We start from the raw sequence: 13,595 nt of genomic DNA on the forward strand, positions 1-13,595 counted from the left end.
CACTGCTCTACTTGTTACCTGCGGGACATGTCATCACACAACATATGTGGGTGGAGTCTGGAGGTCATTTGGGAAGGCAGTGGATTGATTTGTCTTGCTTGTTATAATGAAAATTTAATATCTTATTCCATGAGAGGACGGTTGTGTGACTGGTATGAGAATGGAGAATGAGGAGAATAAACCTGCAAATTTCACTCTGTGCATGATTGAGACTGGCATGACTGTGTGATACACTAGAGCATAAAGGCTGTCTCAAATGGTAGTCGATGATGAATAATGCAGTTGATGGCGCGACCAGAGACGAGACCATACTGTAAATGCTCTATCACACGGGGCACGGTTTGTTGACGGATGTGTTAAGCTGGCAGGGTTTGTTTGTGAAGTTTGAGACGATAACCAACAGGCCACGAATCGCATACCACATCGGCATCATCTACCAGACGTCTGGTGACATTATTGGTCGGACCAAGGCAGCAAACAGATTCGAGACAGAGATGTCTCCGTGCATGTGAAGAGGTGATGCCAAGACTCGAGGTAGCTTGGAGCTTCATTACCCACATGGAGACCTGGACAGGGACAGGAGACAAATTATGGGGATCAAATGAGAGATCAACTGGTCAGTGGTGTTTGTCACAGCTCATGGCACAACTGGGACCAGCCAGAGTTAGCGAGGATTCGATGGAGTCGCCCCGCCCACCAAATACAGCACGGGTCCTAAGTTCATTGATGGGCTGGGTGTTCAAATGTTGGCTGACCATCCCTGATTACGCCCCAGTAAACCAGCACAGCGAGTGCCATTGCAGTCAATTGACGACACAGAACAAAGCGGGAGGGGATTAAGCGCGTGCCACAACTCTTCAGAAGCGACAGCCACGAGAGCAGGAAAAAGGCGCCAACTTTGTTCCTGAACTTGATAGTCTCCAACCCCTAGCCACCACGATCCATCGAAAACTGCACAAGGCAAACACATTTGTCCCGGTACATCAGGCTCACACCGATCGTTCTCGCGCCTCGACACACAATGGCATCCAAAGCCATGTGGGAGGTCGACCCAGAGACGAGGTCCAAGGTATGACCCGTCATTACCCTCGCCATGGCCTGATGAGCCAGTTGGACGCCGCTGGCCTGCATCTTTAGAAGAACAAGACGTACTAATTGCAAACCTACAGCTCGCCGCCCTCCAGAAAGAATCCCAAAACAACGTCTGCTGCGACTGCAACGCCCCCTCGCCACAATGGGCATCCCCCAAATTCGGCGTCTTCATCTGCCTCTCTTGCGCTGGTGTCCACCGCGGCCTCGGCGTTCACATCTCCTTTGTCCGCAGCATCTCTATGGACGCCTTCAAAGCGAGCGAGATTGAGCGAATGCGACTCGGCGGCAACGAGGGATGGAGGAAATTCTTTGAGGAGCACGAGGACACACAAATGCGAGGAATCACCTGGGAGGATGCGACAATTGCGGAGCGATATAGTGGCGAAGTCGGCGACGAGTGGAAAGAGAGGCTATCCTGCAAAGTTGAGGGCAGGGAATATGTCCCTGGGGAGAAGAAGCCTGCCGCTCCTGCGGTCAAGCCTACGTCGTCGCCTGCCCTTGGAGGTCAGAGGGGTGCCTCGAGGACGGGGACGCCGCTGAGCAATTCGACGAGCCGGAGTGAGAGCCCTGGTAAGGGCGGTGCTGGTGGCCCTGGGGGCAAAGTAAGAGTGGACGACAAGTATTTTTCAAGATTGGGCGCGGAGAATGCCTCACGGCCGGACGATGTCCCTCCTAGTCAGGGCGGCAAGTATGCTGGCTTTGGAAATATGCCTGCTCCTGCGAAGACGAACCAGGCTGGTATCCCTAACTTTGACGATCTGCAAAAGGATCCTATGGCGGCGCTGACCAAGGGTTTCGGGTGGTTTACGTCTACGGTGAGCAAGACTGCCAAGACTGTGAATGATGGGTATATCCAGCCCACCGCTAAGCAGGTTTGTTGACCCTTTTTACTCTTACTGTAGAAAGTAGCTATTATTGTTGGACATGAGCATGCTGACTGCTATAGTTTGCGGAAGGCGACTTTGCCAAACAAGCCCAACTTACAGCCTCCCAATTCGCGAGACAAGCACAACTGGCAGGAAAGTCCGCCCAAGATGGATTCACCCGCTTCGTCGAGGGCAACGAGGGCGGTCACAGGAGAGACGCACCACTTGACGAGAGCCGTAAAGACTTTTGGGACGACTTCTCTAGTTTGGCGGAGCAGAAGAAGCAGACGAATAGCTCGATTGGGACGAGTGCCATGGGTATGGGGAAGAAGGGCGGCGCTGCGGGACAGCCGGCCAAGAAGACGGATGATTGGGATGATTGGTGATTGAGGTGTGCATAACGTTGGGGGCGGAGTAGACCTGCGGTGGGATAGGGCGTTGATTTGGAGTGTAACGATGGCTGTATGTATTAGCCAGTTTATGATTATTTACTGTCAAGTTATTTATGGGGTTGTGATGGATGTGCGTGTGGTGATGTTTCAAGTGATGGGCTTAAAGGGGGTGGACGGTGTTACTGGGTGTATGGAGTACTTTGACAAGATGGTGGCTAAAGTGAAGTCTATCTGTCTTGTAAAAAGCAGGCTGTGAAAATATTTCATAGTGTCGATTTGACTGCTGTGTGCTATTGCTTTGCAGTGACACAGATTGATGGGCATTGACTGAGTGATGGGATGTATTGGAGGAGTGAGTGATTGGTGCATTTCCGGAGCTTGAAATAAAGCGACAGTGGCTTGGGCACTGAATAGACACTGTTCTATGTGTATAAGATATTGCCGGTCATATATAGACTAACTTAAGCATTCCTTTCCTTGTACCTTGAAACCTTTGGCATGTTCGTTCACAATCCCGTTGCCAAATCCTGTGGCGTCGCTTCCCGCCCGGCTTCCGACTCCACAGGCACTGACCTCGCAAATCACGTGACTCGGGTGGCCGAGGTTGGAGCCGGTCTTAGCCGGGAGGACTCGGACAACACCATGACGGCAGACGATACATTTGGATCCTGCACTCCCTCAACTCCTCCACAGAGCCATTGACTGCCACAATCGCCATGTCTGCTCTAAGGATCCTCGTTCCCGTCAAGCGGGTCATTGACTATGCGGTATGGACCATCTACTACACACGAAAATTATGCCAATGAATCGCCCAAATTTGACAGCCATTAACTCAATTCCCTTGTCCAATATAGGTCAAACCCCGGGTCAACAAGGCGCAGACGGCCGTCGAAACCGCCGGCGTCAAGCACTCCATGAACCCGTTTGACGAATTATCAGTCGAGGAGTCCGTCCGCATCCGCGAGGCGAAGCGAGCCCCCGGCGGCGTCGAAGACATTTGCGCCATCTCCGCCGGTCCAACCAAGGCGCAGGACATCCTGCGAACAGCCATGGCCATGGGCGCCGACCGCGGCATCCACGTCGACGTCAAGGAGGGCGACGACCTGGAGCCCCTCACCGTCGCCAAGATGCTCAAGAAGGCGGCGGAGGAGCAGAAGAGCAACCTCGTCATCCTGGGCAAGCAGAGCATCGACGACGACGCCAACCAGACGGGCCAGATGCTCGCCGGGCTGCTGGGCTGGCCCCAGGCCACGCAGGCCAGCAAGGTTGAGTTTGGCGAGGGGGACAGCGTCACCGTGACGAAGGAGGTTGACGGGGGTGTTGAGACGATCCGCGCGAAGCTGCCGATGATTATTACGACGGACTTGCGACTCAATGAGCCGCGGTATGCGAGCTTGCCGAATATCATGAAGGCTAAGAAGAAGAAGATGGAGAAGAAGACGTTGAAGGACTTTGGGCTGGAGAATGAGAAGCGGCTTAAGGTTTTGAAGGTTACGGGTGAGTTTTTAGTTTTGATTTGGGATGTGAGATGATATGCTGACGAGTGAATACAGAACCTGCGCCGAGACAGGGTGGTGGCAAGGTGGAGGATGTTGATGGGTTGATTGGCAAGTTGAAGGAGTTGGGTGCGCTGTAAGTGTTTAAAAGCGATATGATGGAATGCATGCTGGGATGGGGACTAGATTTAGATAGTTCACACCAATACAATTGACCCGAGGGTCCTGTACTAAGAGAATTGCGGAATGGGAGTGGTGTGTTGTTGGAGTAGAATTGTGTGAGAACTTGTGTGTCGTAAGAGGGATAGTTTGAGGTAATGCTCGATTTTATGACTGCTGGGGGAGCGGTAGGAGGCTGTGTTGGTGATGAAATACTGAAGCGAACTACGGTTAACCATTTGGAGCTGCTTTGTGATGTAAATTGCAGAGGCGAAGACGATAGACATGTCTGCTGTAGACCGCGAACTGGAACACCAAACGCCTATACCTCTGACTTACGAACAAAGAACCGTCACAGGGAGGCTAGAGCTCTCAGCCTAGTCACCAGTTAGTCTGCTGTATCCTCTACGACTACAACTACTCGTCTACCACGTACTAGACTTCACCACCCACAAGAAGTTCTGGTCAAGATGGAATTAAACCACCATGCATATACCAATGGTTCTGTTAGGAATCGAACCTAACCTCCATTACAGCCCAGAAGGCTTGGATCCCGAACGAGCATTAAACATTGTCAGCGGCAACCAAATCGTGCATACAACGCCCTGTACGCCTTTGCAGTGGAACTGAAAATACGCTACGAGACAATCCTGGAATATTCTAAACCAGAAGACCCGATGTTCACTGTTGTGACACGCGACGATATCGGCGGAAGCTGGGTCACACGACCCAAAGCGGTCAAGCGCCTTTCTCCCCCCACCAATGCCGCCTGGAAACAGCAGACAATAGCGCCTCGGATCTGCTGTAGCACTGCAAAGTCATCACAATTGCAGCGACCGCCGGCAGCCAAATGGCGCAGGGACACCCGCGGACCAATCAAATGACCCCGTTTGTCAAATCCGGCTGCTATCAATGCTGCAAGTTGTGCTCCATCAATTTTTTTTCTTACTCGACCTCGACCCTCTTTGCCGTCCCTCCCGCTCCTTCTCTCCCCTTCTTTCTTTCCTTTTCCCCTCAACGGTCAAAGACAATCCTCAGTTCCCAATCACTTCCAAGTGCGCGACAGCAAAAACAACCTCATCTTCCTCATTATTTGCAAGAGTGCCATTGTGCCTCAGTTTCTCGTCCCGTTGATCAACTTCCCTTGAATCCGCCCTTATGAACGGGCGCCCGTCAGTCTTCACTTCTCAGGTATGTGCCGCAATCGGCTGGTCTCTTAGTGACCAAGTCCCCTAGTTTGTCTGACTGTCCGCACCACAACATCTTTCCGGGCACTCATTCTCATTCCATCGACACAATTTTCTTTCTTCCATGCATGCGCCGACCCATTGACATCAATTTTTGCTGCTCTTCTTTTCTTTACTTTTAGCGAGCATTTTAATTGCATGAATCTTGCATACTGACGCGGGCTTCTACAGGATTATCTCTCTGGTTCGTCGGATTGACTCACCGCTTCCCAACCTCATCCCCAACTAACCTCAACAATGTAGACCACCTCTGGAAGTCCCAGTCTTCTTAGATTGACCTTCCTAGACCTCGACTTACTTCAACTGCCCATTTTATTATTTAACCTCTCGCATTAACCAATTGCCATGTTCTCTCGACTGGCAATTAATCTCGCCAAACCGGCTACCAAGCCGGCCGCGGCCTTGAAGCCTCGCATGGCTTTCCAAATCCGATTTGTTTCTCAGGCTACCGCCGGAAGCACTGGCAGGAAGATGCCTTTCAAGGCTACTCAGGCTACTGCTCCTGTTGATTCGCTGCCTGCTACTTTCACAATTCGGGTACGTTAACGCCAGTGTGACGCGTGACCCGCGCTAGGGAAGCCAATACTGACTTCAACAGGATGGCCCTGTCTTTAGTGGCAAGGCCTTTGGCGCCAATGCCAATATCTCGGGTGAAGCCGTCTTCACTACCTCTCTGGTCGGCTACCCAGAGTCCATGACCGACCCGTCGTACCGTGGCCAGATCCTGGTCTTTACTCAGCCGCTAATTGGCAACTACGGTGTCCCTTCCAACGAGCGAGATCAGTACAATCTTCTCAAGCACTTCGAGTCACCTCATATCCAGTGTGCTGGTGTCGTCGTGTCTGACGTGGCTCTCAACTACAGCCATTGGACTGCTGTCGAGAGTCTCGGCGAGTGGTGTGCCCGTGAGGGTGTTCCCGCCATTTCCGGGGTTGATACTCGTGAGATTGTCACCTTCCTCCGAGAGCAGGGTTCCTCCCTCGCTAGGATTTCCATTGGTGAAGAGTACGATGCCGACGAAGACGAAAGCTTTATCGACCCTGGCCAGATCAACCTTGTCAAGCGTGTCAGCACCAAGGCTCCCTTTGTGGTCGAGTCTCCTGGTGCTTCCCTGCATGTTGCTCTCATTGACTGCGGTGTCAAGGAGAACATTCTTCGAAGCTTGGTCAGCCGCGGTGCCTCTGTGACCGTCTTCCCTTACAACTACCCCATCCACAAGGTCGCCCAGCACTACGACGGTGTCTTCATCTCCAACGGACCTGGTGACCCAACCCACTGCCAGGAGACTGTGTATAACCTCGCCCGCCTGATGGAGACGTCTTCCATCCCCATCATGGGAATTTGTCTTGGTCACCAGCTTCTGGCCCTGGCCGTCGGTGCCCGCACCATCAAGCTCAAGTACGGTAACCGAGCTCATAACATTCCTGCCCTCGACTTGACCACTGGTCAGTGCCACATTACCAGCCAGAACCACGGTTATGCCATTGATGCCAGCACTCTCCCCAGCGAGTTCAAGGAGTACTTTGTCAACCTCAACGACGGCAGCAACGAGGGTATGATGCACAAGACCCGACCCATCTTCTCAACCCAATTCCACCCTGAGGCCAAGGGTGGCCCAATGGACAGCTCGTACCTCTTTGAAAAGTACCTGGATAACGTCCGGCTTGCAAAGAGCAACGCCCTCGAGTACAAGGACAACCGCCCCAGCCAGTTCATGCTTGATGTGCTGGGACGTGAACGCGTTGGCGTCGAGCCTATGCCTCTCGCCAGTGCCGCGTAAAAACAGTGCTAGTTGGGTTGACTGGGAATCAATGGAATGGCGTTTTGATTATTGGAAACTGAAATTGAAATGGTCAACGGGTCTGTAGGCAAATTGTCAAATGGAATAAACTGAATCAACTACAAGTAAAGTCTTCGTGCGAAGATGGTGATGTGTTTGAAGTTCGGCACCCTGTGTTTTCAGGAGCCTTAACTCAGGCATTAATTTGAGTAGAGATCTTCTGACGACAACGCGCTTACAAATTTGTAACGAATAGATTGTATTGTCAGGACTAGTGCCCAGAGTTTAGCACCAGCCCGGCGAAGTGGTAGGCAAAGTGATGTAGTAGCAAGATGTCTATTCTCAGTCAATTTGATGAGCGGTGTTTTCAATGCCCAACGCTCTACTTATCAGGCTAGACTCCGGAAATACAATGTTTGCGTGTTGTAGATGTGGCATAGTTCATCTGGAGATCCTCGTGGCCTTTGATGTTGTAGTAGGACATGTGCAGTTCCTGCAGACGAGCTCATGCCACGTGAGAGTTTCCGTCAGGGTGACAGACACGTTAAGACATTGGTGATGCTTGGTGATGGCATGCAAGGCTGCGTGGGACGAATAGGTGAGCCTTTGAAGATGTTTTGGGTCATGAACGCACGCTACGGGCTTAAGCAAGCGGTTCTTTTTTCTTGATTGTTGGGCATGTATCTCGGTATGTTGTATGGGAACTACTAACTATAACGGGACTTGTTTGGGAGTAGGGTTCTTTCATCCTACTCACTTGTGTGCCTATTTGAGGGACGAAGAGAGACTACAAGACTCGGCTACTCTCACCTGACTCACTTGTGCACAAAGCGGAGGAATAGGGAAAGATACAGGACCTTGGGGCCTTGTACTGTTTGACCTTGAGCAGTTGATGAATACTCTCATGAGCTCTTCACAGACGTTCGTCCTGTCAGGGAAGAGTACAATGGCCAATAATCGCGGTCTGCATGTTTGGACTTAGTCAGGTTGCGTCCATGGTTCGTAAGACGCATCCGTATCTTATACAGGGACGTACTCGTACTGCCCTGTAACACTCAAGTCCAGGAGAAATCAGGGAACCATTACATGATCAAATTGCATTGAGAACGTAACGTGTAAAATCGAGCCGTCTCTTGGTGCTATATTGCACAATAAGCTTTATCAACATGTCAAATAGCCTCCTGTCCAAACGCCTGAAATCATCCTGCCGGCCCTACTATACACTTGACCTGGTATCCATCTTGCCACCCATTTCTCAGCGACATTGCCGCTTCACTCTCACGTTAAAAGCGCCCTTACTTGAATTGTTCCTGAGGTACAGCCCATTCACACGGTTCTCTACGCCGCTCTTCCTAAAACCGACGTCGATCAGCGTCATCTCTACCCGCACCACCGGGAATATACCGATCACTTCTGGGTCGGAAACCACCTCCCCTGGATCTCCCACCGCCTCTGCCTCGTCCTCCGCCACGACCACCTCTTTCTCGATGAGGTGGACGAATTCCCTCGAATATTTCTCGACCTCGGTCTACGAAAGAGTCACCATCTTCGAAGGAGTATCTGTTGATTTCGCGGCCTACATCTCGGCTCAGATCGCGGGTGTAGAAATTGCGCATGTTTTCAACACGTCGGCGTGCGAGATCCTCTGATACGAGGCGGTACGCTACGCTGGGACGGGTACGTGTGAATAGCGACTCGCCAGATGGAGTGGCAGGTGGTGGTGGTTGAGGGCGTCGAGGACCACGGGGACCAGTTGGCGGAGCAGTATCGCCAAAGTTGCCTCTGGGTCCGAGGGGGGCGTTGTTGATACTGTCTGCGGGTATGGACGAGGGTTTTGTCGGTGGAGGACGGTTACTAGTTGAGGAGATGGAATTTGAGACGAGGTTTGCCTCGATTGTGCTTCCGTCTGCGGTGGGTGAATAGACGACTTCCCACCGGTGACCGGGTCTTCTCCCGCCTTCTTCTTCCATGTCGATCCAGGTGTCTATTTTCTCGGGTGGTATGAAGTCGATGGATAAGGGCTTGCGGTTGCTCTCATTCGGCCATACACGGCCGTGCAGCAGCTGCCGGACACGCGAGGCAGCTGACACGGAGTCTAGCGCAACAAAGGCATGCGTGCGGATGAAGTCGAGGTAGAATTTGGTGACGAGGTCGTCTGTGGAATTCGTGCCAGGTGCCGAAGCGAGAGTGGCAATGTGTGCTCGGAGATCAGCCGGTCGAAGCGGCCGCATCAGGTTGTTGATGCAGAGCGCTGAAGTGGCCGGGTGGACTGACGGCTCGACGTGACGGTCGTAGTCTACTTCTGGCGCTGGTGCATCGTGAATTTCCTTCTTGAAATCGCTGGCGTGAAGTGGTTTTGGGGGAAGCTCGTTCTCTGCCCTCGCCCGTTTTCTGGCAATGTCCTCTTCTTTGGGGGTTGGGCTGGCGGAGCGGCGTTTGCGCTTTTGCGCTTCGGCGGTGGAGTCTCGAAAGGGTTCTTGATTCATTGGGGTGTCGCCATCTGCGGTTTGTGAATCACGGGGAGGGATACTTGATTCGGATCGCGTCTCGGCGGTTTGTGGTTGCGTGGTGTCCTCTGTTTTTGCAGCTGGAGATGGCTCTGGTTTTGACTCTGGAGCTTGAGGCGACGCCGTTTGCTGTGGCACTGCTGGTGCTTCTGAGTGTTCCGGCTCGTTTGTCGGCTCAGGCGCAAGTTCCACTACTGGCGCATTCTCTTTAACGGCCTCTTCGCCCTTAGCTTCCTCCTGAGGTTGTTCAATTTTGCTGTCGTCACCATTGACAGTCTGCGACGGCTCGGCTGGCGCTTCTTCAACCGCCTCTTCTGCTTGCTCTTCCGTTTCTGGCTCTGTCGCTGCCTGGTCCGCCTCCTGCAGTCGCGCCACCAGCTCTGCCTTCAATCCTCCCTGAGGAAGATCTCGCCGCTTCAGCTCCGCCTTGAGGTCGACGACCTTGAGCTTCGCCCAGTCCGCCATGGTGAATAGAAAGTTGGGAAACCGAAAGGGGAACAGGGGGCGCAGGTCAGCGCATTGGGGGAGTCGAAGCCTTCTATGACGTCGCTTGTCGCAAAACGCAGATAAAGGGAACAAAATGCGCCGAGAGTTCCGATGGTCTATACTTCAAGCGAATGCTTCTATTGCGATTGAGATGAGCTCGAGTACCGCTCGGGTTGATGCTTGGGTATGGCGAAATTGCTGTCGCAAGGATATCTGATGGTTCAAAGAATGAAAAAAAGGTGGAAGTCGCGACGCGCCCAGTTTGTCGAGGAAGGACGTGGGGGGTGTCTCGGCGCCACGCTTGGCCGCATTTGGAGAAGTGGCTGATTCCATGCAGGGCGAGAGGCTTGGCGTTTTGTTGGGAAGGAGGGACAGGATTTCAGGAAGTATCAAACACGGGATGAACCAAAATGCACCATTCAACTATCGGTTTTGCCGGGCTCAAAGAGCAATTGCGGCAATATTACATATACTATGGAGTTTATGGCATAACGCATGAGAAAATATCGGTCTGTTGCTAGGCATCACGAATATGTCACACTCATGCGCGTTTGTTGATAGTCCTGTGCCGGAATTAAAGAGCTCTACTTGTTTGACCGTGTGCAATCTCCAAGGGCTAGACTCCGTTTTGGTATCTGTTAGGCGTTGAAACCGGTGGTTTAAGTTTTACAACGAATTGCTTGACCGAATCCACCTGACGCCTTTGGACGTTGTCAAGAATTCGTGGCTCGAAAATCTCAAAGCCATAGGGTAGCACTTATACCATCATGAAGCGTTTCAAATTGACAAACTAAAGTTCAAATCCTACTTTAAGGAGAAGACTGGCATATAAACCAGAAGTTTTTATATCAATATCCCGATTCTATGCAAAACACTTTACAAGCCTAGCCTGTGTCCCTATCATATGGTGAAGTTGAGACCGCAACCCGCACAACCCGTCACCAAATCTTCAACAACTTCAAATGCCGTAATCCCAAAGTCAGAGATCCGAAAATCATGCTGCAGCCCGTAAACACAATCAACGGCATATACTTATCCGCGCCGTAACTCCCCAACGAGGTCCCCCGAAACAACAAATTGGAGCTAATCGGCCCAGCGAGTACGTTCCCAATGCCCTTTCCAAAATTAAACAGCCCGAAAACAAGAGGCATCGTAATTGCATCGCTGGTCACAGCTGTGCTCATCCTCGCCCACATGGCCGTATAGCCGGCCGCAAAAAAGCCGTATATCAACGCAAACACCACCAGCAGCGGCAACGAGGTGGCAAACCCCCACAAAGTGAGTGCGGCCACACCGGCTGTAACGGTCGAAACAGAGGTGAGCATTCCCAGGGGAAGATTGCGATCGGAGAGCACGCCAAAGGTGAATTGGCCCAGCACTTGGGAAACACTCATCACGGCGAGGAGGAGAGGACCGAGTTTGCTGTTGAGACCAAGGCTGGTTACGTATGAGGGCAGGTAGAGAGACGGGAAGAAATAGCCTAGACCTTGGGCGACGTTGGACACGGAGTATATCCAGAAGAGGGGGTTACGCAGAAACGTCCAATTCGGTCGCGATGATGCAGTTTGAGCAGAGTGTGGAAGACGGCCGCCGAGGAACGGGATGAGAGGGCCTGTGAGGACGAAGAGCGAGACGGCGATGATGCGGAGAGTGGTGCGGTAGCCGTATCGATCGAGGAGGAGCTGGATGAGGAAGGGCATGACTGCGCCGGAGGCACCGGACGAGCTGCACAGGAGACCGTATGCCATTCCGCGACGGGTGATCCAGTATTCGTTGACCATGCTGAGAATGGGGTAGTAGAAGATGAGGAAGCCGACGCCATATGCTACGCCTTGGGTGAGGATGAGGGTTTCGACGGTGGAACAGAATGACGCGAGGACGATGCCGACAATACAGAGAGCCCCTGTTTCGTTAGTTGTAAATTCGAGAGTGTAATGAGTGGTGGGACTCACAGCCGAAATATATCATGGCTCGTTGGTAGCGCTGGTATCGCTTGATCAGGGGGATGACGAATGGTGCGCCGAGGTACGATATTCCTGATGCGACGGTTCCCACGACGGCGATGTAGCGATTCCCTGCGAATTCAGATTGTTTGGAGTAGTAATTCTGGAATACACCGAATGATAGCGGCAGCCCTTTGTACATGTCAGTTAGGAGGAAATGAAGCGGTGATCAAGGTAGCATGTGACAGATACTCACCCCAAAGTAAGGCCTCAAAGACGAATGCAATACAGAGTAATCGCCATGCTGCTGGTCCTCGATCAGTAGGCGCCAATTGGTGCTCTACTCGGGCTTGGCCTTGTGTGCTCTCGGTCTCGTCATACTCAGAGTGAGAGATATTTGGGCTCTCGCGAGCAGTCAGCTCAATTGACGACATGGTGAAGAAGCGAGGCTAAGATGCGATGCTATTCAACCAAGATTCGAAGCATGTATACAGATTATATACGCGAGACTCTAGTCTGTGCTGTTGATGTATTGTCGGGCTTCAGACTCGGTCTGCCCAACCTCGGCTTTGTGTCGGTAAGCGCCGATCCGGGAGCCGTTGGGGATGAGAAACGACGAGAACGTCACCGACACCGGGTTCGTGACCTAATTTTTACGTATTTCATGACAATATTGAAGTGATGGGCGTGTTGTATGGTCTTGATGTGCATTTAAATAATGTGCACACCGCTGGGTGACCGAGTCCGGAGGTAGGTTCACCGGTTTGTTGGACGATGCATTCAAGGTGACTTGATGTATTACATTTCTCAGAATTTACACCCTCGAGTACGAATCAATGACTGACAGTCTATCAAGCCAGCATCACTTCCCCAACCACTCGAAACATTCCTTCATCAACGCCTCCCCCGACCCGGGCTGATCCGTCCCAGGCAACGCCCTATCAATGGCATATCCGTTCTGCGCAAGCACCCAATGCAGACACTTGTAGCTCTCTCTCGCCTCGGGATCAAGCTGTATCTGCGTGGCCGCGCCCGGCGTCACCGGCTGGATAGTGTCCTTGTCATAAATGACCTCCAGTGTGCACATCTTCCACTCGTTGCCGTCCCGCTCGAGGCGTGAGATGAAGCGCCCGTAGGAGATGCAGTCATATGAGGTGCCTTGGTATTTGAAACGGGCGTAGATGGCACCCGTGGATTCAGATACGGCCTTGTTGCCGTTGATGTGTACTTCTACGGGCTGGATTGCGTGCGAGGTGCTGGCTGAGCTGCGGGCCATTTTTTCGGAGCCGGCGACGAAGCCGTCAATATTGCCGTTATACCTGGGAATGTTAACTGTGCTGATGATGAGTTTTGGGGAGCGGACAGACCATGATATCTTGATTTGGGTCTTGGATACGTCTGAGTGGTAGCTCTGGCGGAGGTTTGTCCATTGGTGGGTGTCTCTGTAGTAGCGCTCGCGGATGAGGAGGCTTTTGATTTCGAGCTCGTTGAGGAGTTTGTCGGTTCGTGCGGACATGATGGCGTTTGGCTGGTAGTCTGTGGGATGGGAGAGGAGGTGAGGTTTATAACTTGATATAGTCCCGCATCGTCATAGATCCCGCACGGCGCAGATATGTCGTGGCGACCA

At 52.3% G+C, this 13,595-nt stretch overlaps 6 protein-coding genes across 6 annotated transcripts; 3 read left to right on the forward strand and 3 right to left on the reverse strand.

The window, feature by feature from the left end:
- Positions 1-1,021: 1,021 nt before the first annotated feature.
- VFPPC_03714 (zinc finger protein gcs1) lies at positions 1,022-2,344 on the forward strand (the record flags this gene model as incomplete). The annotated part of the gene is made up of 3 exons (XM_018283185.1): positions 1,022-1,069; positions 1,170-1,964; positions 2,039-2,344. 3 exons carry the CDS (start codon positions 1,022-1,024, stop codon positions 2,342-2,344), a joined length of 1,149 nt encoding a protein of 382 aa, XP_018147953.1.
- Positions 2,345-3,066: 722 nt separating this feature from the next.
- Positions 3,067-3,986, forward strand: VFPPC_03715 (electron transfer flavoprotein beta-subunit; the record flags this gene model as incomplete). The annotated part of the gene is made up of 3 exons (XM_022428348.1): positions 3,067-3,117; positions 3,205-3,847; positions 3,904-3,986. 3 exons carry the CDS (start codon positions 3,067-3,069, stop codon positions 3,984-3,986), a joined length of 777 nt encoding a protein of 258 aa, XP_022284640.1.
- A 1,611-nt stretch (positions 3,987-5,597) lies between these two features.
- VFPPC_03716 (carbamoyl-phosphate synthase arginine-specific small chain, mitochondrial precursor) lies at positions 5,598-7,032 on the forward strand (the record flags this gene model as incomplete). Its single annotated transcript, XM_018283187.1, has 2 exons — positions 5,598-5,789; positions 5,851-7,032. The coding sequence occupies 2 exons, from the start codon at positions 5,598-5,600 to the stop codon at positions 7,030-7,032; spliced, it is 1,374 nt and encodes a 457-aa protein (XP_018147956.1).
- A 1,352-nt stretch (positions 7,033-8,384) lies between these two features.
- Positions 8,385-10,004, reverse strand: VFPPC_03717 (SAP domain-containing protein; the record flags this gene model as incomplete). Its single annotated transcript, XM_018283188.1, has 1 exon — positions 8,385-10,004. The coding sequence occupies one exon, from the start codon at positions 10,002-10,004 to the stop codon at positions 8,385-8,387; it is 1,620 nt and encodes a 539-aa protein (XP_018147957.1).
- Positions 10,005-10,963: 959 nt separating this feature from the next.
- Positions 10,964-12,402, reverse strand: VFPPC_03718 (MFS monocarboxylate; the record flags this gene model as incomplete). The annotated part of the gene is made up of 3 exons (XM_018283189.1): positions 10,964-11,928; positions 11,978-12,160; positions 12,225-12,402. 3 exons carry the CDS (start codon positions 12,400-12,402, stop codon positions 10,964-10,966), a joined length of 1,326 nt encoding a protein of 441 aa, XP_018147958.1.
- A 428-nt stretch (positions 12,403-12,830) lies between these two features.
- On the reverse strand, positions 12,831-13,484 carry VFPPC_03719 (snoaL-like domain-containing protein; the record flags this gene model as incomplete). Its single annotated transcript, XM_018283190.1, has 1 exon — positions 12,831-13,484. The coding sequence occupies one exon, from the start codon at positions 13,482-13,484 to the stop codon at positions 12,831-12,833; it is 654 nt and encodes a 217-aa protein (XP_018147959.1).
- Between the last annotated feature and the right edge of the window lie 111 nt (positions 13,485-13,595).

This window comes from Pochonia chlamydosporia, chromosome 2 (assembly GCF_001653235.2).
Source record: "Pochonia chlamydosporia 170 chromosome 2, whole genome shotgun sequence".
Lineage (NCBI taxonomy): Eukaryota > Fungi > Ascomycota > Sordariomycetes > Hypocreales > Clavicipitaceae > Pochonia > Pochonia chlamydosporia.